The following is a 27,243-nucleotide window of genomic DNA, read 5'->3' on the forward strand; positions in this document are numbered from 1 at the left end:
AACTTAAAAATTAACCTGCTTAAAGAAAATTAGCCTGCTACATTTGCTCAAACATTTAATTGACTCACCCCTAACGCCTTGGCAGAGCCACACCAAATGATTTCTTGGGCCTCATGCGGCCCACGGGCTGGACATTTCCCACCCCTGATTTAGATAGAGGGCGGAAGGCTGGTACAGGCACGCAAACACCTAAGTGCTCAAAGTGTGAGAGTCATCCGGTGGAAGCAGGTACCAGGCACACAGCTCCGCCAAGGCTTGCCTCTGCCCTGAAAGGTTCCCTGGCCCCACCCACAAAGGCCTCAGGACTGTAACACCTGCTGCCTCAATTCCTCATTAGGCCTCCTCAGGCATCGTCTGTCTTCCATTCCAAGTCACTGTATTTCTTGCCAAATATAGGCAGCGATGTCATAGGACCAGGGAAAATGTGCATGCCCCAAGGTTCCTAGGAGATTGGCTGCTTTGCTGTAACTCAGGAAGCTGGGGAGGAAAGGGAAGGACAGGGACCTAGAGCCAGAGAGAAGAACCCATCCTCAAGGCAGAGCTGGGTCAGAGCATGGAGCCCACCTCCCCAGCACAGTGATGCCTCCCCGTCGCGCCTGGCCCCCCTGCAGGACAGACTGGGCGGCCTCACAATCACAGGAAGGAGGCCTAGCTATTGGGAGGTACCCAGGACACTGGGGGACACAAACATTCTGCTTATCAGAGAGAGAATAATTTTAATGTTAAAGCTAGTAGCTACCATTTCTGAAGGCCCACTCTGTGCCTGGCACTGGGCTAACATCTCCTCTAATCCTCCCAACATCACCTTGAGGTAATCAGTACCACCCTGTTTCAGATGACAAGACCGGAGCTCCTGGGGTAAAGGGCTGGGCCCGAGCCCCAAAGCGCTAAGTCAGTGGTTCTCAACCTGTGGGTCACGACCCCTTTGGGGTTGAACGACCCTTTCACAGGGGTCGCCTAAGACCATCGGAAAACACATATATAATTACATATTGTTTTTGTGATTAATCACTATGCTTTGATTATATTCAATTTCTAACAATGAAAATACATCCTGCATATCAGATATTTATATTACAATTCATAACAGTAGCAAAATTACAGTTATGAAGTAGCAATGAACATAATTTTATGGTTGGGGGTCACCACAACATGAGGAACTGTATTAAAGGGTCGCGGCATTAGGAAGGTTGAGAACCACTGCTCTAAGTGGATGAGCTCAGCTCCTTCCCCAGCAAACGGTCTCTCACCCACCACAATGTTGCTCTGATGGCTTTGCCAATAGTTTTGTGGACAGACAGAGGGGAGTGGTCTGAGTCTACAGCATGTGGGACTTAAGTCAGATGTGAAGAGTAACAGGGAGGGGTACCAGGCCCTGAATGACCAGCAAATGGGAGCTAGACGCACTTCTCTCTGTGGAGGTGAAAGTCTTCCTGACTTTTCTCAGTACAGACCCCACTGCCCCGCAGCCTCTGGGGAAGGTCCCAGCTGGGAGGTGTGCAGTTTCCAAGGTTGGTGTAAATAAAGAAAAACCCCAGAGGAAACATTGCCCTCCAACTTACAGGTGCCATGCCTTGCCAAAAGGCTCCACAGCTAGTTGAAACAGGGACTAGAACTAAACCTCAGCCCTGTACTTTGCTGCGACACAATTAAAACTCCCATGACCAGCATCTGGATGCCACTCAATGAGGAGGAGAGAGTTGGTTCCTAGGATGGAGAGGAGCAGGTGACTGACATGCGTGGTTAAGCAGGTTCCCCAGCCAAAAAAAATTCCTCCCTGTTTATTTTCATGCCTCACACCTCACTTTAGCACATTAGCCCTTTGGGTCTTCCATTCATTCATTCAAAGCTGTATATGGAGCACCTACTATATGCCAGGCATTGGGTACCAAGTCACGTATGACATGGTCTGCCCTTAATGCCCTTCAAGCTAGTGGGCAACAGGGGTTTAGGGTTCTCTGTGAAGATGTAAATACAGTCGACCCTTATCATTCACAGGATATTCAGAGTCCATATATGCAAATTCGCCTACTCACTAAAATGTGTAACCCCTAAATCAGGGGTCCTCAAACTACGGCCCACGGGCCACATGTGGCCCGCCGAAAACATTTGTTTTTTTACTTCAAAATAAGATATGTGCAGTGTGCGTAGGAATTTGTTCATAGTTTTTCTTTAAACTATAGTCCGGCCCTCCAACAGTCTGAGGGAGAGTGAACTGGCCCCCTGTTTAAAAAGTTTGAGGACCCCTGCCCTAAATCAATACTTGCAGTGATTTCCTAATCATTTGCAGACGTGTATATGTGCTGAGCAACCGAAATATAAGTCACACACGTTCAGCTGAGTTTGGTTGAACAAGGCTGCACTCTGCCTTCTGGTCTCAGCTCACACACGGTAAACAAATGTCCTTTTTGCAATCTACTTAATGCCATGTTTTTTGCACTTTTGTGTTTTTTGTTCTTGATTTTGCTGTTTACAATGGTCCGAAGTGTAGTGCTGAAGTGCTGTCTAGTGTACTAAATGCACGAAGGCTGTGATGTGCCTTATGGAGAAAATGCATGTGCTAGATAAGCTGTGTCCAGGCATGAGCCATGTGCTGCTGGTTGTGACTTCAAAAGTAATAAATCAAAATGTATCTATATAATAAAAGCCTAAGCGACCGTTACAGTGAACAACCAGAACAACTGGTCATTATGATGTGCATTGACCACCCGGGGGCAGATGCTCAACGCAGCCAGAAGCCAGGCTCACAGCTGGAGAACGCAGCGGCGGTGGCGGGAGCCTCTCCTGCCTCCGCAACAGCACTAAGGAGCAGCGAGCCGAGAGGTAAGGAGCAGTGAACAGGTGGGTGGTAAGGAGTGAGGGGTGCCAGACTGTGAAAGAGATGTCTATCGGCTTATGCCCGATCCCCGGGAGGAGTGGGCCTAAGCCAGCAGGGGGACACCCCCCGAGGGGTCCTGGACTGCGAGAGGGTGCAGGCCGGGCTGAGGGGGGACCTCCCCCTCAGTGCACAAATTTTGTGTACTAGGCCTCTAGTCCTATATAATAAAGACCTAATATGCAAATGGTTGTCACACCCTCATGTGGGGGGATCTGAGGCCGGGCTGGGGAACCTGAGGTTGGGCTTGACGGGGGACCTGAGGCTGTGCTCCCCACCCTGCAGGGCTTGACAGGGGTGGGGCCGGTCAGGTCTGGGTCTCATGCGATTTCGAGGTGCGCGCAGGTGGGCGTGGAATTGACTTTGGGTCCTGCGGTGCGCTCCAGACTCTGACAGGAGGGAGATTTTAATACACATTTTACTAACTTTCTTTCATCTCTGACACTTCTATTATAGAGAAAGGGCAAATAGCAATATTAAAATATTTCCTCTAATTAATTCCCTTTTAATGTGCATGGATTTTGTGCACTGGGCCACTAGTATTAAATAAAATGTCTTTGAACAGAGCGAGACATGTCTAAAGGCACCAAGATAGCCAAAAGGTGGAAACAACCCTTGCCCATCAACAATGAATGGATAAACAAAATGTGGTACAGTATATCCATACAATGGAAAATAGGAGGCAAAGGAAAATGGCTGATTTACAGCTAGAAATGAAAAGAGATGAGACAGGAGAGTTCCCAGGCCAGAGGCAGGCAGTACCGAAGGATGAAGGAAGGAGAGGGCAAGGAGGAGAAGAAAGCAGCCCAACAGAGAAAAGGGCTGGGCGGGGCTGGGCTGGGCCATGTACTCAGCTGGAAAAAACTGACCCCAGTGTGACTTTAGAAGGCTGGCCAGGGCTTGCTGGAGGCCAGGAAAAGGCCATTCTCAAAAAGTCACACACCACACAAGCCTAGGTGTCACAATGCCTGAGTTCTCACCACCAGAGCACCCTTCCTTCACTCTGAGTGCGGCTTCCTCCTCTCCTAACAGGTGTAAAGCTCTGCGAGAAGCTGGGGGAAGCTCAGCAGGAGTCTGGTCCACTGTGAAGGAGGTTCAGCCCTGGTCGGTGGCTCAGGTGGCTGGAGCATTGTCCTGTACACCAAGTGGTTGCGGACTCAATCCCTGATTGGGCACGTACAGGAGATGGCTGATTGATGTTTCTTTCTTCCTGTCTGTCTGTCTGCCTGTCTGTCTCTCTCTCTCTCCCTTCCTCCATCCCTAAAAAATCAATAGAAACATATCCTCAGGTGAGGATTATTTTTTTAAAAAGAAGGTTCAAGGTAGACCCTGAATTAAAATCTGCCTCTTCCCAGTAACTTATTTAACCTCCCTAAAGCTTCTGTCACACAGGAGACCCGCCATGCGGAAAGATGAAGGGTTGAGCGAGGCACCCAGGTAAATTACGTGCACACAGCGCTCGCACCACCCACTACCCCTCTCTAACCTCTTAGCGTGAAGACATTTATTACATAATATTTCATGACAGGATAGGAATGGGAAGGGGGTGACAGAAAAGAAGGCAAAAAGAGGGCCCCACAGTCCTACCCGGTGTACGATGTGCTGGAGCCACAGCCACAGAGAGCAGACCCGGGCAGGCCTGGCCTGGACAGGAGGGGCTGTGGGGCAGAGACTCAGGCCTGGGCTCAGATCCAGGCTGGGCCTCATGCTGCTCATGCTGGCCTGGTATCCAGTATCCCTGGGCAAGCTGCTCTGCTCTGAGCCTGTGTCCTCCCAAATATAGTCCAGAGGTAATAATGTTACCTCCTCATGGAACTGTCAACTTTTGTGAGTTTTATTTATTTATTTATGTATGTATAATCTTCACCCAAGGATATGCTTATTTTATTTATTTAATTTTTACTTATTTATTTATTTATTTTAGAGAAAGAGAGAGAGACATTGATCAGTTGCCTCTCACACTCACCCCTACTGGAAATTGAACTGGCAACCTAGGTACGTGCCCTGATCCAGAATTGAACCTACAACACTCCAACCAACTAAGCTACCCTGCCAGGGCCTCATGAGACTGTCTACTCTTGAGGATTGAGTTCAATCATGCTCACAGATACAGGCACAGAGGTGGCTCTCAGAAGGTCTCCTCAAACATCTGTGGTTATTGGAGGGATGGTGGAGGGAGCAAGAACCAGTGTGAAGCAATGACCACTGGGAAGCAGTAAAGAAGAGAGGAACAGAAGGAATGAGGGTCAACAAGAAGAGAGATAAGTAAATAGGTGGAGAGGAAAGCAGGCCAGTGGGAGGTATCTCAACAGGGAGGGGCCATGGGTGGCTCAGAGATGAAGAGAAAAGGAAGGGAGATAAAATTCTTGAGTAGATAAAGGCCCTAAGCCCTTGGGGTAGCAGAGTCTCTATCCATTCCCCAGCCCCACACCCAAAGGGCCAGTATTCTACCCATCACCTTTCCAGAAGCTGGGACCAGGAAAGCTGCCCCAGCCACTCCCTCTGAGCAGCCAGGGATGTGGGTGTCTGAGGGCCTAGCCCTAACACATCCAGGAAGTGGGTCACAGCACGTGGGTGTCCACAGACCTCCACGCTCACCCTACCCTGTGGCCTGCCCTGGAGCCACCAAAGGGGCTGTTGAAGCTGTGATGAAACAAGCTTTAGGCCCCAGCACAGTGCCTGTCACAGCAGCCCCTATGAATAGGCTGTGAAAGAAAGGCAAAACAGACTCCAAACTCAGCCTTGCCACAAATTCATGGTTCCTCTTGAGCCAGTCAGTTGCCTTCTCAGGCTCTCAGAGTCCCCACTTCAAAGAGAAATGGTGGGTAAGTAGAATATTCAGTGACAATATGATGAGCTATCAAGCCATGAAAAGACCTGGAGGAACCTTAAAGGCATATTGCTAAGTGAAAACCAATCTGAAAAGGGTACACATATTGGATGACTGCAATCATATAACACTCTGGAAAAAAAAAAAACTGGAAACAGGGAAAAGACCCAGGGTTGCCAGGGAATTGAGGAAAAGGAGGAATGAACAGGTGGAGCAAAGGGGATCTGAGGGCAGGGAAGCTACTCTGCGTGATACTGTAAGGGCGGATACCTGCCATTACACATTTGTTAACACCCACAGAATGAACAACACAAAGAGTGAACTCTGATGGACTTCAGTGTAAGGTGTTAATAATAAGAGCAAGTGGGGGAGAAGGGAAGGAACTATCCATACTTCCTGCTTAGTTTTTCTGTAAACCCAAAATTGCTCAAAAAAATAAAAGCTATTAATTTAAAAAACAAAACGAGCCCTAGCTGTTTGGGCTCAGTGGATAGAGCATCAGCCTGTGGACTGAAGGGTCCCGGGTTTGATTCCAGTCGGGGAAACATGCCCAGATTGTGGGCTCAGTCCCCAGTGGGGGCCGTGCAGGAGGCAGCCGGTCAATGATTCTCATCATTGATGTTTCGATCTCTCTCTCCCCCTCTTCCTTCCTCTCTAAAATCAATAAAAATATATTTAAAATAAATAAAAAAACAAAGGTGGGGAGAGTAGGTCTTGCATGTTTTTTCTCCACAGGGCCTTTCTTCAGGATTCTAAAATAAAGCAAAACTTAAGGAAGTGCTTCACTTTAAGTAGGCCTGTCCTATGAAAATTCAGATCTCAAAATAGATAACTGAGCCTTTGCCTGACAGGACTTGTCACTGAATCCCGTCAAATGGCGATCCCTCTGGGAATTGACAGAACCAGGGCTCATACACACTCGCACAGCATGCCGCTCACCAAATGCTTGTTTCCCAGGCCTGGCGTGGATCTGCCTAATCAGCTGCTCACCCAAAAAGAGACAAGACCATGCCCCACCCTGCCAGGACCAGAGGTGCACCCACATCTGGCACCCATGCAACACAAGGCACTTCAGGTGAGGGCTCTGAGTGCAGGCCCTGTCCAGGGAGGAGCAGGCAGGGGCTCTGCATGCTGGGGAGCAGCCCTCCAGTGCCCAGAGCATCACGGGGCCTGGGAGCCCACAGGGCTCTGGGGCACCAGCATTAGCAGCTCCAGGGAAGCAGGGCTCCCTCTTCAGCTCTGCCCACACTCCACCTCTAGGCCTTAATCATCTCTGGAAAAGGTCTGTCCCAGGGAAGAATGAAGACTCCAGCATCTGGACAGTGCCACAGCTCCCAGGACACAGGAGCGGACAGGATGAGCTGAGCATGAACAAGGGGCAGAAGGAGCACCCATCCTACCTTCGGTCATTTTTCATAGAAATGTTCTTCCATCTCAGAGCCACTCTGCTCAGACAGAGATAGACACGAAGATTGAGATGCTCTAGAAGTTCCAAAGGCCCAAAGCCCTCAGACCCTTGGCTGAGGTCACCATCACAGAGGACCCACCCTGACCCAGAAAATACAACCCACTGATTCTCTCTTGCACCAGCCACACTCCTACCCAGTGGCTTACCCCTGAAGGCCTGACAAATGCCCCACCTCCCATTCCAGAATGCATGGTCATTCAGTTTGGAAACAAGGCCATGTAAATGGCTGATACCCAGGCTGGGCACAAGCATTTGTTGTTCTATATGGGACCAGCCCAACCTGACCCAGCCACCCATGGGGAATAGACCAGGCACAGCCAGCCAGACAGGGAGATGCCCAGCAAACCATGCTCTATGGCGAGTGCTAAGCCAGGAACAGACTTGGCCAGGGCCTTCATGAAGGCCCTGTTCCTTCCTACCTTTTTCATAGGTCATTCTCTAGGAGTTTCCCCCACCCAGTCCGCTGCCTCATCCAAGTCCCACTTCACCCTTGAAGAAAGGTCAAGGCTCATGACACCAAACTCTAAACCTCGCTCTCAGAGTCCCTCACACACATCATCTTCTTTTGGAGATTTTTCTCCCTAAATGAGTTTTCTCCAAACATTTTTTTCTTAATGTGTAAATCACACATCTGACTTACATGCAAAATATTAAAGTCAAAACATAGACAAAAGATTTGGATTGACACTTTACCAAAGATGTTACATGAATGGCAAACACCTGAAAAGATGTTCAACATCATTAGTCAGTAAAGAAATGCAAATTAAAACCACCATGAGATTTCACTACACACCCATTAGAATGGCAAAAACAAAAAGAAGCCTGATATACCAAGTGCTGTTGAAGATATGGAGCAAAGGAATGCTCATGCTTTGCTGGTAGGAATGCAAAATGGCATACTTTGGGAACAGTTTGGTGTTTTCTTAAAGCATTAAACACACACGTGCCATATGGAATACCACTCCCAAATATTCCCACTCGAAGAGAAATGAAGGCTTGTGTTCACACAAAAACCTGGACATGAATGTTGACAGTAGTTTTACTCATAATTGCTAAAGGCTAGAAACAACCCAAAAGTCCTTTAATGGGTGAACGGATGAACACACTGGTGCATCCATCCACACAATGGAATACTACTCAGCAAAAGAAAGGAATGATACGCACAACTTGGATGGATCTCAAAACATTATGCTGAGTGAAAGATGCAGGCTCAAAAAAGCTACATACCATAGGAGTCCATCTGACATTCTTGAAAAGGCACAATTACAGGAGTGCAGAGTTGTCAGGGGATGGGCTTGGGGGAAGGGTCCTAGAGGGGCAGCACAGGAGGGCACCGTCTGAGGAGACAAAAGTTCTGCCTCTTGACTGTGGCGATGAATACCCAACTATATATATTTGTCTAAATCCACAGAACTGTGCACCACAGAGTAAATTTTGCCATATGTAAATTTAAAATTACATTTTTAAAAAGTCCTCTTTATTCTGCCCAGAGAGCCCCGCTCCAATCTATCTCTTCCATAAAGACCAGTTATCTCCATGACTATAGCCCTGAAATCACTATTTTTTTCTGTCTTCCCAGATTTAGTCCTCTCTTTCTTCCTCTCTTTCTCTGTCCCTCTCTTGTTTATACACAGCGCAATCAAAACCCTACCCATCCCTGCCTAGCTGGCGTAGCTACCAGTAAGTGGTTGAGCATTGACCTATGAACCAGGAGTTCAAGGTTTGATTCCCAGTCAGGGCATGTGCCTGGGTTGTGGGCTCGATCCCCAGTGTGGGGCGTGCAGGACGCAGCCAATCAATGATTCTCTCTCACCACTGATGTTCCTATCTCTCCCTTCCTCTCCATTCCTCTCTGTAATCAATAAAGGAAATTTTAAAAGCCACACAAAATGTTACTATAAATTAAAAAAGTTAAAAAAAAAAACCTTACCCATCCAACAAAGCTTGCTCAAGTGCCTCCTCCTCTTGTGAAGTCTTCCCTGACTCCTCCCAGCTGCATCGGAATGAATCATCTTTACCAGGCACCCCCTTGTTTGTGCCTCTAATTAGCCCTTCTTTCATCTTACAGGCTGTCAGTGTTTGCTTTCAGTCTGTCTCTCCTGCTGTATCACAAGCTCGTTGAGGACAGGGACCAGGTCTTCCCTCCACATTCCCCACACTGCACCTGGCACAGTCTAGGCACACAGTGGGTGCTCTGAGACCACAATGGATTGACTGAGGCCAGGTGCAAGCGGAGGAGGCTGATGCCAAGAGCATTGGGCTGGCAGTGCTAGGCTGGCAGTGCTCTGAGTGGTACTTTGCCGTATGTAAATTTAAAATTACATTTTAAAAAAGTCCTCCTTATTCTGCCCAGAGGGCCCAGCTCCAATCTACCCACTGGTAGCCACTGGTACTTCTCCTGCACAAGCAGCACAAATACTGCCTAAACCTTCAAATACTTTAAGTGACCTGTGCTCCCTTCCAACATGAGGCCATTCAACTTACGATGGACTATTTCTGAAGATGCTTTGGTTCCTCCATGCCACCCAGCACCATTCCAAGCCCCAAGCAGAAAGATGTTGGGTGCGCACCTGTTGAAGGACTGGAGCCTCTCTTGTCATCAGGGTGTGTCATTTCTCACTTCCAGAAGGCCCTCTCCGCAGCAATAGCAGGTCAGGTCCATCTGCTCTGAGACAAGTCCATTATGTAGAACTCCCAGGCACAGGCACAGTGAACCAGCAACACCACAAGACCATTCTGTGACTGGGTTTTTCCAAGCACGTCCCCAGCCTCTCTTTATAAATTCTAGCTTGTCCAGGGCTTAAGGACCATCTATAAGCGATTTATTTGATACAAACTTATACAGTGGTTAGTATTTGCCAGGCAAAAAAAGTAAGCACTTTATAAATAATAACAGGTTTAATCTTAACATCAACCACATGAGGTTGGTTCTACTATTATCATGCCCATTTTGCAGAGGAGAAAATAAGGCACATTGCAGTTAGATAACTTGCTCCAAAACTATCCTGTCCAAACTTAGCCACTAGTTCCTCATGGCTACGGAGCACTTGAAAAGTGGCTAATTCAAATTGAGATGTGCTATTAAAGTGTGAAAGAATACATGCTAGATTTCTAACACTTTGTATGAAAAAAAAGGTAAACTATCTCAATTGTTTTAAAGTATTGATTATATGTTTAAAAATATTTTAGGCATAGTAGCTTAATAAAACATATTATTAAAATTCATTTTACCACTTTCTTTACTTCTTAAATGTGGCCCCTAGATGACTTAAAATTATCTATCTGGCTTATGCCATATCTCTACTGGACAGCACAGGTCTGGAGTCTGAGCTCGTAGCCACCACGCCATGCTGGAGTCATCTTCCCCTGCCCCCGCCTCAGGGTGCAGCCTGTCCCTAACACCTGTTCATGCAGCTGGTACAAAGATGATGGGGAGCCAGGCAGTAACTCCCACATCTCCCCTTTCTGTCTCCTCTAACTGCCTGGACCCTGCCCCACCCCGCCCCCACATCTCTCAGCCTTGCCTCCATCAGGAATCCCAGAATGCCAAAGTGGGAAAATACCTCCCCCATTGCCTAGTACAATCCCCACTTGCTGCATGTGGAGAAACTGAGGCCCAGAACCACATGGATGACCTAGATGTCATCTGGTCCAATTTCCCACCCAGTGTAGAGACCTCCAAAGCATCCCTAACGAGTTCCAGGTAATGAAATTCTATGTAGTTCTAGGTGGTACTACGTAGTGAAACTGACTTAGAGCAGATGGAGCTGACGTACTACTCCTGCAAAGAGGGCCCGCCTTCTGGAAATGAGAAATGACACACCCTGATGATGGGACGGGTCCAATCCTCATCTGCCCTCTGCTAAGACACTCACAACACCAGCAAGCTGCATGGTTAACAGGTCAGGGCGTATCCACCCTCCAAAAGCAGAGGTGACTCCCAAGGTGGCCCGAGCAGCACAGAGCTTAGTGGACTAAGGTTTTCCTTGACAAATTCCACCACACCACTAGGCACACAGACTCGGTTTAAGGGGTGGTGCAAAGACTCAAATAGACCTGGGTTCAAACTCCAACCCAAGCATTAATCTCTGTGTAACTTTTCTCCTCTTCTGTACAGTAAAGGTTAAAAAACAAAACAAACAAAAAACGAACCCTACCTCACAAAGATTAAAGGAGATGATGTAGGCAAAAATGTCTAGAATAACACCTGGTACCTAGTAGGCACTTCATAAATGCTCATTTCCCTTCCCTTTCCTTTGTCAAATGAAAGCCCAAATATGTTTTCACCACAAGAATTGACAGTTCCTATTCTATACTTTTATAATTGATGTTTTGAACTTAAATGCAGGATTTTACACTTAAATCTATTAGATTTTATCTTGAGGAAAGTATACGTGTTCACATTGCTAGATAGCAAGTAATTTTCAATGGCTAAAAGTCGAAAACAATTTTTGAAAGTGCAGTAGGGTACAGTTAAATAAATTAAGGGGCATTCTGCCTGGCCAAGTGTGGCTCGGTGGTTGAGCATTGACCCATGAACCAGGAAGTCACAGTTCGCTTCCCAGCCAGGGCACATGCCTGGGTTGTGGACTCGATCCCCAGTTGGGGGGCGTACAGGAGGCAGCCAATCAGTGATTCTCTCTAATCCTTAATGTTTCTATCTCTCTCCCCCTCTCGCTTCATCTCTCTGAAAAAAAGAAACAGAGAATGCACTTAGTCTGTGCCAGGTTTGTGTTAAAAGATAAATTTTAAAAATTAAGGGGCATTCATATAATGTAATCTTATTCAGACCCTTACAATTATGGTTTTAAGTGATTTTTATGACATGGGATATTGCTCACTATATAGTATTCAGTAGGAAGAAAGGAGTATAATTGCAATTATTTAAAATATATAGTTTACATGAACACAAAATGGGAGAGACCTATACCAAAATACTAACTGTGCTCATCCCTAAGTTGTGGTACTATGCACCATTTTGTTTCTCCTTTAACTTATAAAGGCTTTCTACAATGAGCATGTATGAGCTTTAACAGACAAAATGTTTTTTAATTTCATATTTCTGCATTCTAGTCAATTAAAATGATTTAGAATCCTGCTTGCTGCCTTAAACACCCACAGAATCTACAGAGGACGAGAGAAGACAGCTCTGAGACATCTTGCTGGAGACCTCCCCACAGGGTGACGTGAGCTCCATTCAGTACCCAGGATAACCTTTCAACCAGGTACCAATCCATCGTACTGCTGTATCAGCCAGATCATACTTCTCTCAAACCCAAGAAAATCATTAGACTCAAAGTTCTTACTGAACATTCCTCCACCCAAACTATATTATTTTCCAAGACTTGATAGACTGAACATGTGGTGGCTATTAGTTACCTCAACTTCATTTTCAAGTCCCCTTAGATTTTTTTTTGTTCAAATATCTGACCTGGAATTTGGGGGACCAACAAGAAGCCTAACAGCCTGACACTTCCAGGATCCCCAGCTTGCTACATTGAAGAAATAAATGAGGGCGGCATTTGTTATTTGGCAACTCTTATCTCCGCCCAGACCCTGGAGTGATTCCGTGGTCACTCATACAGCTTCGCAGGACCCCAACCACAAGCGAGAAGGGAGTGGCAAGAAATATTCAAAGTGATGAATACCAAGAACCTACAACCAAGATTACTTTATCCAGCAAAGCTATCATTCAGAATTGAAGGTCAGATAAAGGGCTTCACAAATAAGGAAAAGCTAAAGGAGTTCATCACCACCAAACCAGTATTATATGAAATGCTGAAAGGTATCCTTTAAGAAGAGGAAGAAGAAGAAAAAGGTAAAGATACAAATTATGAACAACAAATACACATCTATCAACAAGTGAGTCTAAGACTCAAGTGAATAAATAATCTGATGAACAGAATGAACTGGTGATTATAATAGAATCCGGGGCATAGAAAGGGAGTGGACTGACTATTCTTGGGGGGAAAAGGGGTCTGGGAGATGCGGGAAGAGACTGGACAAAAATCGTGCACCTATGGATGAGGACAGTGGGTGGGGAGTAGGGCGGAGGGTGGGGTGGGAACTGGGAGGAGGGGAGTTATGGGGGGGCGGGGGGAAGGAACAAATGTAATAATCTGAACAATAAAGATTTAATTAAAAAAAAAAAAAGAGTCTGGCAACCAGAACTCAAAAAAAGCAAAAGCAACTCAGTGTGGTCTGATCCTCTTTCCTCCCACAGTCCTCCTTAACCTTCTCACAAAGTCTGTTCTACCCTCACAAAGATCAAGGCAAGATAAGAGACTGCCTCCCAGAACATTCCACCACCTGCCTCAAGCAGGAATCTCCCCCTGACTGTCTTGTGCCTTCTTGCTCTGCCTGTGCCTGAAAAAAAAGAAAGAAAGAAAGAAAAGAAAGAAAAGAAAGAAAAGAAAGAAAGAAAGAAAGAAAGAAAGAAAGAAAGAAAGAAAGAAAGAAAGAAAATCCCTTTATGTTGTCCAGCTGATTGATCCAGGCCTGTTGCTTCCCCACCCAGAGCTCTGCCCACTGCACAAATTGCCTCCCCAGTCAACTATTACTCAAGGCTCAACGCCAAGATGGAGATCATCCAGGAAGAAACAAAAGTAGCCTTTAATCCGGTCAGAAAGATTCACGCAGACGTCTCAAGGGGCTTGAAGGGAAGGGGAAGACCTGGCTCTGGCAGGGGTGAGCCAGGCAGCAGCGGGGCTGTCAGGTATCACACACAAAGCCTTTGTTAGTGAGACAGGGAGCAGAATGCTCCGCCAGATAATGGGCTCTAAGCAGCTCAGGTTTCACTGAGTCAACAGCCCCCTTTGGAGGAGAGGCCCACCCTATGTGTCATCAGCCCCTCCCCAGTGCCCTTTGCACTGATCCCAACACCCTGTCCTTCCTTTCGGCCGGATATGCAATCCCATCCCCCAGGAGGGTCACCCAGCCTTAGCACAGCTCCCATTTCCTGCCCCTGGTGACTTCTCTGAAATCTATTGTTCCCATGAAGTTTGGGTCAAAGGAAGCTGCGTTCCCACCCATGGGGGCCCGCCTACCCTCAGCACCGCCAAGGAGCTGGCCCACACCACAGGGAGCCAGGCCCATCCTCTTGCCTTTCCGTGAGCCTGCCAGTTTTAAAGGCAGGAGAGGTGGGCATAGATCTTAGGGACTGGAGTTTTAGTGGGAAAGTTTCCAAAGATCCAGTTGCTACCAGCTGAAGGCTCCAGGACCATGTCACACAGGTGATTAGAATCTCCCCAACATCTAAATGGAAAACCCAAAAGTAAGGGAAGAACTGTCCTTTCAGAAGGGGTCAAGGCAAAGCTGGAATTAAAACACAGAAGCTGGTGCCCTGGCTGGTGTGCTCAGTGGTTGAAGCGTGGGCCCATTTAGGGTCACAAGTTCAATTCCTGGTCAAGGGCATGTACCTGGGTTACAGGTTCAATCCCTGGTCCCAATTCAGGGCTCGTGTGGATGGCAACCTATTGATGATCGATGTGTCTCTCCCACACTGACATTTCTTTCTCTTTCTTTCTTTCTTTCTTTCTTTCTTTCTTTCTTTCTTTCTTTCTTTCTTTCTTTCTTTCTTTCTTTCATCTATCTATCTATCTATCTATCTATCTATCTATCTATCTATCTCTTTCTGTCTCTGTCTCTATCCCTTTTTTCCCCTCCCTCCCTCTCTCCCTTCCTCCCTCCCTTCCTCCTTCCCTTTCTCCCACCCACCCTCTCTCCCTTCCACTCTAAAAGAAAATCAATGAAAAAAATAGCCTCAGGTGAGGATTAACAAAGAAAATTTTTAAATAAATAAAATAAAATAAAACATAGGAACTGGAGACTGTGCTGCCAAGGACAAAGCCCTGCCCCCACCTCCACCTGGGCCCCAGAGCGATTAAAGCAAGGGGGGAAGGGGGGTCGGAGAGCAGCTGTTCAGCTCCAATTTCAGAGCTTTAAAGGGAGCTCTCCTCCCAACCCCTGCCAACAAAGGGTCATGGAGGGCAAAGGAAGACAGGCTAGGTAGAGCCATCCCCACAAGCCCTGAATTTCCCGGGACTGACCAGAACAACAGGAAAGTCAGCGGAGCAAAGTGGTGGCCCATATCCTCCACCTCCACCGGAGAAGGAAAGAAGCCACAGATTAGGCAAAAGGTATTGCTCTGTGACAGTCACTAGCACAAGACTCCAGAATGGAAACCACAGGAGACTGTGATAATCTGCATCCCAGGAGACCTTAGAAAGATAGAGACCTTCTCCACCTGGCTGAGTCATGTACAGACCAGCAAGGAGAATAGAGGGTGCATTTTAAAGACCTCTTAAGGATCCCTTCCAGAGGTGGCATTCTCAGATTCCACAGTTCTGTGCTTTTTGCTGGTTCGGAGACAAGTATTTCTGCCTCCTAACAACCTTATCTGAGCCACAAGATGACAGACATCACCCAAGTCAAACTGTTACAGCCTTCACCCCTGTTAGATGAAGGTGAACACGGGGTCTGAACATTGGGATCCACAGAGCAAGAGACAGAATTCAAAGTGAAAACAGTAGGTTCAAGTCCCAGATCTGCAACTTATTGGTTGTGCAAGCTTAAGCAAGTTACTGTCCCTCGAGGGGCCTCAGTTTCCCTGTTGTTATTTTTAAAATATATATTTTTATTGATTTCAGGGAGTAAGGAAGAGGAAGAGAAAGAAACATCAATGATGAGAGAATCATTGATCAGCTGCCTCTTGCACACACACCGCCCCCCCCAACCAGGGACCAAGCCCACAACCCGGGCACATGCTCTGACCAGAATTTTACATTTTACAGTGACCTCCTGGTTCACTCAAGTACTGCCAGGCCAGTTTCCCTGTCTTTAATATGAGGGAGCTAGATGCTGAAATTAGAGTGCCCAATAATGTTCAACAGGTTTACCCTGCGGTCAAGGCAAAACTGGAATTAGAACATAGGACTTGGAGGCCCTGTGGTCCCCTGTGACAAAGCCTGTCCCCAACTGCACCTGGCCCACAAGCTATCCTGGTCCTAAAGAAGAAGAGCATGGTACAGGGCCTGGCCTATAGTAAACACCCAATTCAGGTTTGTTAAATAAACAGGGCAGGGTCTAGCAAAGGATGTTTAGAGAAGTTCCCAGGAAAAATGAGGTTCCATGCTGAAATAAGTTGGGGAGCATTGGCTACTGAGTCCCCAGGAAATGCCATGCACTGTGCTAGGTACTTTGCAAACATTGAAATTTTCCAACAAACTTTTTGGGTATATATCAACCAACTCCCTCCCATATTACTCATCAGAAAACAACCTGAGAGTCTCAAACATAGTGAGGTAATGGCCACCATTGTACACAGGTATGTCTGACCATGAAACCTGTACCCTTTCCACACTATCAATGCTGCCTTTAGAACAGACACCCTTGAAGCCCCGGCCACACACCTGGCCTAAGCAGGTAAGAGGAGGGTCCCACCAGAACATTGGCATCCTCAGGGTGCATGGAGGAGCAGTGACCAGAGTTCCCATCCCAATGAGAGCAGTCTTGTTCCTTCCTTCCAAGAAACCCTAAAATATATGCCCATATCATCATGTTGTGGGAATGCAGAACCCTTGAGGGCAGGTCTGCCTGTGTACCCTAACCCTCACCCCACATACTATGTCACTTCCCCTGCCCAGTTCACTCCTTGAAAATGTTTCTGATAGTAAAACTCCAAATGGAGAGAAAACTGAAAGCAAAACAGAAAGAGATGAGGCAATGGAGACACCCAGGGGGGTCTCCTACTGCTCAACTAGCGAGTCAAAGGCAGCCCTTCCCTCCTATCCTGGCACTGCAGCATTCAGGAAATGTGCCAGTCATTCGCCTTGCTGCCACAGGAAAGTGTCTGATGGTCTAGAAAGCTGTAAAGAATTAAAGGTTCATCCATTTGACTGCACGGGCAGCTCCAAGGAGAACTGGACCACTAGAAAGTAGCTGTGGCTGGCATACATGGATTCCTCTTTGTCCTGGGGGCCAACTTTAAAAGTGTTGTCTATACAAGTCTCCAGATTCAAATGGTCTCCTCCCCGTAATCTCCCCCAACCCTAATGATCAATAACCCATCCCATCAACAAGTGACAAAGATCTCAACTTCCTTTAGCCTTCTACCAACTTGTTCTCTGCTGTTCCAGGCAAGAACAGAACCCCCTCTCCCTCAGAAAGACAGCTTCCTTCCAGCTCTGCCCGGTCCAGGCGAGTGGTGCCTGGGGGCCACAAGCTCCAACAATCGGAGACACTGTCTCTGGCCCACAGTGACGCAGGGAGGAAGCCCAGTCATGCCCCAAACCAACATCCTCGCAGAAAAAGACACACTCAGAAACACACAGTCCTCAGACGCTCGCTCACACTTTCAGACAGACAGCACTTTTCTCACGTGGAAATACGCTCAAGTACACCTACTAGGCCAGATGGACTCATGTGAACAGATACGAGCCTCACATACACGCAAAGCCGAGGCAGGGCAGTCGGACTACTTCACATGAGCTCACCAGAACCCTTCACACGTCTGTGCGCAGACAGGGTGCTACCGAGAAACGTTTGCTTTGGGGCTCGGGAGTCTCCAGTCCCCATCAGGGGCACAACAGGCTTCTCAGCCCTGCAGAGCAGGGACCTCAGGACCGGTCCCCTTTGCCCTCCCAACGCTGAGCACTTTAACAACCAACACGCTTACCTCCCAAAGGACCCAGCAGGGTAAGAGGCGTGGGTGCTGGGCCTCTTCCATCGCCGGGGTCCTCGGTTCTGCCTCTGGTCTTCTCGGCTCCCCACGCCCCCTTTCCCCAGCGCCCCGCGCAGCTCGCCCCGACCCTGCAGTCCGCAGAGCCTCCACGTGCCCGCTCTCCCCCGAGTCCGTCCGGGTCGGAGCGCCTCGCGCGCCCCTCGCCCCGACGCCTGCCCGCAGGCCAAGGGCTGCCCCTCCCTCGCCGCCCCGCGCCTTACCGGTACCAGAGTGAGGGGAGGCGCGGTGGCTGCGCTAAGCCAGGTCCTCGGAGTCCGTCCCGCGCGCCAACTCTGGAAGCCGCGGCCCCGCCGAGTTCCCGAGCGCGCGGCGCAGGCTCTGCGGGGACGGGAGGGGGTCAGCGCGGAGACGCGGCCCCCGCCCGGAGGCCGCCCCGCTGGGCGGAGAGGAAGGCGGGGCCGCGGACCGGGCCGCCCCGGCGCTCCCGAGCCCGGCTCGCCGCCACCCAGCGGCTCGCGGAGCGGCGCGGCGCGGAGGGAGGAGTTTTCCCAGAACCGGACTGCCGGGAAGGCACGGAGACCCCCACGCCAGGAGCGGTGAGTCAACGGCCCAGAGGAAGGGAGCCGGGGAAACGGGCCGGGGCCGGGAGGGGCGGGGTGCGGGGAGCAGGAGCGGGGTCGGGCCGCCGAGGGAGCGGGGGAGCGCAGCTGCGGAGCCGGCGGGAGCCCGGAGTCCGGGGCGGGAAGGGGCGAGCGGAGCGCGCGGCCGGGGCGGGGCGCGGCGCGGCGGGCCGGGCACTCACCTGGGGTGCCCGGCAGCAGGCGCCGGGGCCGGAGCTGCGGGCCCTCCCACCCGCTGCCTGGAGTTGGAAAGGACGGAGCCTGGAATGTGCGGAATGAGGGCTGGTACGAGATGCGCGCAGCTGAGGAGGGAGCTGGAGGGCGTGGCAGCCCGGGCCCCTCGGGGTGGAGTCTGGGACGCGGGCCGGCGGGGGCGGGGGCGGGAGCCGGGCGGAGGGCGCGGAGCTGGCGGCCCTGGGACGCCGACCCCCAACTTTGACCTCAGTTTCTGGATCCGGCTCCCGCTGCTCCCCGCCCACAAGCGTTCCCTTTGATCCCTCGGCCGGACTCCCCCCCTCCCGGAGCCCCGGTTCCTGCCCCTCCGGGCGGGGTGGCCGACTCCCGGTCACGGGAGCTGAAAACCTTCCCCTTGGCCGGAGCGAGCATGTCTACGCGACTAGCCGCGGGCTTCGCAGCCGGCCACCCTCCACGTCTACGGACGACATCCCTCCGCACAAGTCCCGGAAAGGCCGGGCAGGGGCGGGCTGCGGGGCGCGCAGGAAGGGCTGCTCCTTCCCCGCGGCTCCCACCCGGGACATTCACTCCGGGGGACCAGGAAGCAGGAACTCTGGGCTCTAGTCCCAGCCCGCGGCCAATGCCCCCGCGCTCGCGTGCCCTCCCGGCATGAGTCCTTCAGTCTCTCTTCTGTCCCTCGCCGATCTGCAGAGATGTCTCTGCAAAGAGCGCGCACTCTTTGGAGAAGGAGTAACTCCATGACTATTTTATTCAACAGGTATTATGTGTCCACCAGGTGCTGTGGAAACAGTAAAGGGTAAGACCTCAGCACCTACCCTCGAAAGGAAGAACTTGTCATTTAGCTGGGAAGAACACTGCCATAACGTGGGAATCTGGGTGTTAAACGCACCAGCAGAATTTAGCATCTTGAGAGATGCTAGAACCTCACTGAGCTCCTGTTTGGAAGTCTTCAGAACACTTTGATTTAAAGTAAGGTGTTACCGCATACCTCTGTCGTCCACCTTGTTGGGAGGGTGAAACCAAAGGACTTTTGAAAAGCTTTTTCGGAAAAATCAAATCCAACCTTTTTGGGCTCTTGTCACTTAGCTTTGAATTTCGATGGTTGTCCAGATCTTATCTCCCTCATCAAACAGAAACTTCCTTGAAGATTGAGTAAATGTCTGATTTATCTCTCACCCAGCACCAACTTGGTGTCTGGGATAGATAAGTACATGAAAAATACTGAAAAAAATCTAAAATGCTATCACAGAGGATATTGAAAAGAAAGTGCTATAAATGCCAAAGTTGTTTCTACAAGAGGTATTCCAAAGATGTTTTGAACAATGACAGCATCACTGGAGGAAGAGTGAAGGCAGCAGCTCTCATTAGCATATATAAATTCTGGTATGCTTGTTAAATAATGAGTCACAGGAGGACCTGGCCACACCTCATACACATGAAAAGATTGCAATACAGGACAGTGTATAGGCATTTGCCCTTTTATATAATAATCATCTGTTGACTGAGCACCATGCTAAGTGCAGGGGTAGGTCCCTGCCCTGTCCTCAAGAAGTTCACAGTCTAGGTGGGAAGATGAGAATTATAAAGTTCAATGGAAAACCAAAGTAAGGAACACTGAAATTCAAGTTACAGAGTGGACATTGATCTAGTTCCTGAAGGATAAATGAGAATTTACCAAATTAAGACTGGAATACTGCCTGGCCTGTGTGGCACAGTGGTTCATTGTCGAACTATGAACCAGGAGGTCATGGTTCCATTCCCAGTCAGGGCACATACCCAGGTTTCCAGCTGGATCCCCAGTGGGGAGCATGCAGGAGGCAGCTGATCAATGATTCCCTCTCATTGGTGTTTCTATCCCTCTCTCCCTTCTCTCAGAAATGAATAAAAATTAAAAAATAAAGACTAAAATAACCACAAAGGTATAGTACAGAGGGGTGGTTAGGAGAAGTCCTGTAAACTGGTGTGGCTAGAGAATAGGAGCTGGGGAGAGTAGGTTACAGTAAGTGGGTGCCATGCTGTGAAGATCATCGGATTCCATGCTGAAGAGGGGTATCAAAAGCCCCTTTACACACAGGTGTGACATAACCAGTACCAACATCAGAAAGACCCCTCCGGCAACAGTGTCAGGGCTGCAAGGGGGAATCAGGTGCCTTAAACTCAGGCAGTGGTCCTGAGGCTGATATGGGAAAGGGTGTAGGAAATAGTCCAGAGTTGAAATAAACAAGAACAGGTGACTAAGTGGGCTGTGAGGGTGAGAGAAGAAACAAAAATCACTAAATTTTGACAACTGAACTATTGGTGGTACCATTAACTGAGACAATTCAAATAGGAGAAACAGGGTGAGGTAGTAGGTGGGTCCAGCCAGGTTCAGAGGATTGAGGGGAAGGCAGGACAGAGCCTAGGGTGGAGACAGAACAACCTTTGAGTGTCACTTCAGCACAGACTACTGAGAGGAAATTTGGAGATCAGACAATTATTCCCAAATTTTAACTGTCAAGACTATAACTGGTCCTAGCTGCAATGGTGTGACCTCAGACTTCAGCCTCCTGGTCCATGCCCTTACAGGCTTCTAGAGAGCTCTGTGCTTTCAGAAATGGCATGTTCCCAAGTTGTTGAGGTCCCTCTGGCTAAAGGAAAGTTCTTAGATGTAGAAATTGTGAAGGGTGAAAGACCGATTTTATACTGATTTTTATGTCCTGCCCTTACTAGGGGTATTTACATTTAATAGACAGGACTTTCATTCCTTGACCCTCAGGAATAAATCTGTTGGTGGAAATATTTCATCTCTCTGGATCCAGCTAATAGAAATGCATATGGCTGCCCTCAAATGACAACATGTAGTCCACAACTCCCCTCACTTCCTAGTGATCCAGACCACCTAGTCCTCACTCAGGTGCAGAAAGGTGGATGTGGTCAGAGCCCCTCTTGATGTAGGGAGGGTATCTGTGTTGTCTCTACTCCAAAATGAAGGTCAAAAATCATACTAATTATTCTTATGTTGTTTGATATAATTTGCATTTCTTTAATAAATTTTGTTTTTCCAACCTCTATGGTCATAATTACACAAAATATCCATATGATGCTGTGTTAATCAAATTCAGGCACATCTATACCCTGGCGAGTATGACGTGGTTGAGCATCATCCCATGTACCAAGACATTGCAAGTTTGATTCCCTGCACATGCCCAGGTTGTGGGCTTGTGCAGGAGGCAGCCAGTCAATGTTTCTTTCTCGCTCTCTCTCAAAATATCACTAAAAACATTTTTAAAAATTCAACCATATCACCCTGACCGATTTGGCTCAGTGGATGGAGCGTCGGCCTGTGGACTGAGGGGCCCCAGGTTCGATTCTGGTCGGGGGCGTGTGCCTTGGTTGCGGGCACATCCCCAGTGGGGGGTGTGCAGGAGGCGGCTGATCGAGTTTCTCTCTCATCGATGTTTCTGACTCTCTGTCCCTCTCCCTTTCCTCTCTGTAAAAAATCAATAAAAAATATATTTTAAAAAAATTCAACCATATCTATGTGATGAAATAATTCTTTACAGCTATTAACTTTTTTTTTTTTTTTTTAATAAACCAACTGTGGAGATGTTGAGCAGGTAGTTAGATAACACCTGCAGAGCTAAAGAAAGAATTTCAGACTGTGGGAGATGTCAAATGTAAAATGGGAGTTATTCAGTATGAAGAGTGAGAAAGAAGATTAAAATAAATAACATGGGTCCCTGGAATACTGTATATACTCAAAACATGTTGGTAAAATTTCTTAATGTGCAAATTATCCGTGCATACGGGACTAGTTAAAAACACTATGGTGCGCCCAGCCGGGTGTAGCTCAGCCATAGAGCGTCGACCTAGGAACCAAGAGATCACCAGTTCAATTCCCGGTCAGGGCATATGCCCAGGTTGCGGGCTTGATCCCCAGTGGGGGGTGTGCAGGAGGTAGCCAATCAATGATTCTCATCATTGATGTTTCTATCTCTCCCTCTCCCTTCCTCTCTGAAATCAATAAAGATATATTTTTAAAAAACAAAACAAAAAAACCCACTATGGTGCGCCCTAGCCACGTAGCTCAGTTGGTTAGAGTATCGTCCTGATATGACAAGGTTACAGGTTTGATCCCAGGTTGAGGCACATGTAAGAATCAACCAATGAGCCCTGGCCTGTGTTGCTCAGTTGGAGCATCATCCATGCACCGAAAGGTTGCCAGTTCAATTCCTGGTCAGGGCACATACCCAGGTTGTGGGTTGGATCCCTGGTCAGGGTTCATTTGGGAAGCAACCAATTGATGTTTCTCAGATCAATGTTTCTCTCTTTTTCCTTCTTCTCTGTCTAGAATCAATAGAAACATATCCTTGGTGAGGATTTTTTTGAAAGTAGCAATACTATATTAAAGTAGCAATATTTTTTTTAAAAGAATCAACTAATGAATACATAAGTAGAACAACGAAATTGATGTTTCTCCTTTCCTCTCTCTCTCAAAATCAATAAATAAAAACAAAAGAACCACTATGGAACTTACCACAATGAAATACTGTGGAGGATAAGCAAGTATGAGGAAGGGCTGCATTTATTGACATGGGAATTATCTCAGGATATATCAACTGAAAAAGCAAGCTACTGAACAGAGTAATATGCTACCTTTTGTGCACAAAGGGTGGGAAATTACAAATACGTTTTTATTTTTGCATAAAGAAACTGGAAAGATACACCAGAAAGAAACTAAAAGTGATTAACTACAAGCGTAGGACAGGGCAAGGAAAACAAGAAGGGACAGATAGGGAACAAGGCTTTAATTATATAGTCTTTAAACTTTGTTTGCTTCGTTGTTGTTTTAAATATATTTTCATTGATTTCAGAGAGGAAGGGAGAGGGAGAGAGATAGAAACATCAATGATGAGAGAAAATCATTGACTGGCCACCTCCTGCACGCTCCCCCCACTGGGATTGAGCCCACAACACCAGCATGTGCCATTGACCGGAATCGAACCTGGGACCCTTCAGTCTGCAGGCCGACGCTCTATCCACTGAGCCAAACCTCTAGGGCACTGCTTTGTTGTTTTTTAAAAAATATGTTTTTATTGATTTTGAGAGAAAGAGGGATAGAAACATCGAGGAGAAACATCATCAATTGGCTGCCTCTTGCACGCCCCCTACTGGGAATCGAGCCAGGAATCTGGGTGTGTGCCCTGATTGGAATTCAAACTGGCAACCTCCCAGTGCAAGAGATCTTATGCTCCACAAATTGAGCCACATCTGCCAGGCAAGTAATTTTTTTTTTAAATCCGCACCAGAGGATATGCTTTTCATTGACTCTAGAGAGAGAGGAAAGAAGAGGTAGAGGGAGAGAGAAACATTGATATGAGAGAGAAGTATCGATTAGTTGCCTCCCAAATGAACCCAAATCAGGGATGGAACCCACAACCTGGGTATGTGCCCTGACCAGGATTTGAACAGGAATCAAACCTACGACCCTCAGTGGATGGGATGATGCTCTAACCAACTGAGCCACACCAGCCAGGGCTAGTCTTTAAACTTTTTTTGAATTTATTACTATTTAAAATTTATATACCTGATACATAAGACTGAAAGCAAAATCATGACTTTTTTGAAAGTAATATTTTTATCTTACATTGGTTAGTTTGTCCTGAGCATGCCTTAGTACCCTAGAAATTGCATTTAGACTCCACTTTAAAAAATCTTGATCTAATTCCTAGCTCTCGCCTGCCTGTCACCCTCCTTTACTCTCAGACCATTCTTCTTCCTAACTTTCTTGAGCCAAGACTACAGAGGAGAGAGAACTACTGAATTATTACACTCGGAGTCCTTGAAAATCATGAGAAACAGAACCTGAGTAGGTAGTGCTTAACTACAGGTTAAAACACTGAGGCTTAAGAATCACTGTTAAACCAAAATGTGTAGTAAAAGGTGGTAATCTGACTGACGGGGAGCACTCCCACTGCCACTTCCCCCAGCTGCACCCTCTGTGTAGTCCACTCTCTTTCCTTGCACTCCAACGCCTGGGCCACAGCCAGGCCCAAAGGCAACATGCAAAGGAGCTTGGGCCTGATGGACCAAAAGACTAGGCAGAGCCAGAACAAGTCAGAGACACCCATTTCATATTTTTAAAACTTCCATTAACATCAGGGCTATTTTGGCCTGGGCTGTTCCTTCAAGTAGAAACGGAGAGATGGTTACAAAGTAAGGAATGTAGGGTAGGATCAGAACTGAGACTAGAACATGGATAGTTAATTACCTAGGAAAAAAATGTTTTCCATTCTTCTGACAATAGTCCCTGGAAAACCATCTAAAATTGTTTTTATGAGCATTTAAAAACTATTTTATGTAACTGGGTGGCTAAAAAAATCAAGTGAGATGCACTGTTTTATTTTAAAAGAACATGAATAAACATGATAATATTTGCCACCATCCTATACCAAATGCTTACTATGTGCCAGATCCCAGGCATTTTACCTGGACTACCTCAACTGGTTTCTATACTTCAGAAATATTAATGTCTCCGTCCTTCAGAAAAGAGTCATGCCATAGCACAACTCTAGTGGGAACATTATAAGGTCCAGTCATTGAAGTCACCCTGAACCCTTCCTTGCTGACTCCCTCGTTGGGTTGCAGAATCTGTGCTATTCATTTTAATACATTTGTAATGTGCATCCTTGGTCAGTAGGTGGCGTCAAGAAACCATCTGTGGCATAATTAGGGCTTGCCTAAAGTTCTGACAGCATCAATGGCAAATCCTGCATTTACTGTGGCATCCTTTTTTTGTGAAGAGGAATTATGTGTTGGTCTATAAAGAAGACTAAGACTTTTAAAGAATATACAATGACTATGATAACGAGGAAACCCAAGTGGGAAGAGGAGACAAAACAATCCAACATGCAATTGATCAAGAAACGTGTTATAAGGGGTGGATGGAATCTGGTCAGTCTTTGGTAAGCCCTTAGCTGGGGTCCACATGAGGAAATTTAAAAGAAGACTATAGACTGGAAAGAAGTAGACATCAGACCTATGGCATGAGTACACAGGTAGGAGCCATTCTACCCAGAGGGGAGCTGAGGCTGAGGAGAAGGGCAGCTTGCAGCATCCCAGGATTTCCTCCATGGAGCAAGGTGTCTCCAGTGATTGGGGAAAGGCAGCTTTAAGGTCCTGCACTTCCTCAGCGTAAGATTATACTTCTCCCACGTTGTGCACACCCACCATTCCAGAATCTCCCCTCCGATTCCTTAGCTCAAGCACCCATGGTCTTTTCCTAAGGTCTGTACATTCTGCCCTGAGCAGTATCTTCAGCTATGAACAACTTGTAGCTGTCCAGAAGGTAACCAGAGATCAAGTCAAAACACATTTATGGAAATTGCGTTTATGGGGAGCGTGCAGGAGGCAGCCAGTGGATGTTTCTCTCTCATTGATGTTTCTATCTCTCTCTCTCTCCCTCTCCCCTCCCCCCTTTAAAATATATTTTTATTGATTTCAGAGAGGAAGGGAGAGGGAGATAGAGACATCAATGATGAGTTATTGATCAGCTGCCTCCTGCACGCCCCACACTGGGGATTGAGCCCACAACCCAGGCATGTGCCCTCACTGGGAATTGAACCATGACCTCCTGCTTCATAGGTTGATGCTCATCCACTGAGCCATGCTGGCGGGGCACTTCCTCTCTCTTTAAAATCTCTAAAAACATACATGTTTTTTAAAGTATATAAAACTGGCCCAACTCTATGAGAGCTTATAGTGATGCTTCCTAGAAGATTAGTCCACTATTGCCAAGTGATGAAATGTATTATTACAGAACATGACAGAAGGAACTATGCAATGGATGGGACTTTGAAAAGAAGAAGGGGGACACCTCATTTTTATATAAATTATTTTTTATTTCTATAGCATACAAAAGGTATAAATATGACTTATGTCAAACCAATCACCTACACATTCAAGCAGCAAGTACATGAAGCTGGGGTGTAAATCTCTTAGCCAGAGTGAGCAGGAAGAAGCAGGGTTAGATCTGGTCAGGCCATGAGACTCCCTTCTCCAGATGTTGTCAATTACTGCATCCAGGGATAACTGAACAGCTTTCTTTTCAAGGAGGGCAGCTCATTTGACTGTACATGAGGAAGGTGGTGCCAGAGGTCTGAAGGGCTTTGGGCACTTCTATGAAGGAGGCACTTGATGGGAAGCAGGCATGCCTGAGATAGAAACCAATCTTGTCAAAACACAGCAAGGACTTCCCAGCGGGGGCAAGGCCTTTTCATCTCCCAGACCTCCTGCTTCCACACTGCTATTTGATGTGGAGCACGGGGCAACAGGAGGCAAAGGCAAAAAGCAAGTCCACAGAAGGGAACCGGAATGGCGCAACAGCCCCTGATTCCCTGCCCCATGCTGGCAAACAGCTAAATGCACAAAGGCTTGGGAGCTGAGCAATACTGAATGCAGAACTCACAAAGTCACTGAATTCTCAAGATTCAGATACACTCTGAGACCGGTGAGCTGGTAGAGTCATGTTTTGTTGGGAGGTGCTAATAACCTGAACAACTTAGCAAAACTCATGATCTGTGAGGAAGAGTGACG

At 47.6% G+C, this 27,243-nt stretch overlaps 2 protein-coding genes and 1 long non-coding RNA gene across 13 annotated transcripts in view; 1 reads left to right on the top strand and 2 right to left on the bottom strand.

Moving 5' to 3' along the window:
- The window catches only part of TEAD4 (TEA domain transcription factor 4), a 74,780-nt gene extending 56,548 nt beyond the window's left edge, over positions 1–18,232 (bottom strand). For 4 of the 7 annotated variants that reach the window (XM_059683866.1, XM_059683868.1, XM_059683865.1 and 1 more), the window contains exons 1-2: positions 18,115–18,230; positions 9,744–9,840 (exon numbers count right to left, since the gene is read on the bottom strand). In XM_059683866.1, coding sequence (XP_059539849.1) covers positions 9,744–9,786 — 43 coding nt within the window. In that variant the 5' untranslated portion in view covers positions 9,787–9,840; positions 18,115–18,230. Of the gene's footprint in view, positions 1–9,743; positions 9,841–18,114 lie in introns of all 7 variants that reach the window. The other 3 variants (XM_059683867.1, XM_059683864.1, XM_059683869.1) reach the window with 2 other exon arrangements.
- Positions 18,233–18,315: 83 nt separating this feature from the next.
- On the top strand, positions 18,316–21,713 carry LOC132228055 (uncharacterized). Its single transcript, XR_009451281.1, has 2 exons — positions 18,316–18,450; positions 19,427–21,713. It is a non-coding gene; the product is annotated as an uncharacterized LOC132228055 (long non-coding RNA).
- Positions 21,714–26,528: 4,815 nt separating this feature from the next.
- The window catches only part of TULP3 (TUB like protein 3), a 78,408-nt gene continuing 77,693 nt past the window's right edge, over positions 26,529–27,243 (bottom strand). For all 5 annotated transcript variants that reach the window (XM_059683871.1, XM_059683870.1, XM_059683872.1 and 2 more), the window contains one exon: positions 26,529–26,861. In XM_059683871.1, the coding sequence (XP_059539854.1) occupies positions 26,827–26,861 (35 nt within the window). In that variant the 3' untranslated portion in view covers positions 26,529–26,826. The remainder of the gene's footprint in view (positions 26,862–27,243) is intronic.

Source organism: Myotis daubentonii, chromosome 2 (genome assembly GCF_963259705.1).
Source record: "Myotis daubentonii chromosome 2, mMyoDau2.1, whole genome shotgun sequence".
NCBI classification, from domain to species: Eukaryota; Metazoa; Chordata; class Mammalia; order Chiroptera; family Vespertilionidae; genus Myotis; species Myotis daubentonii.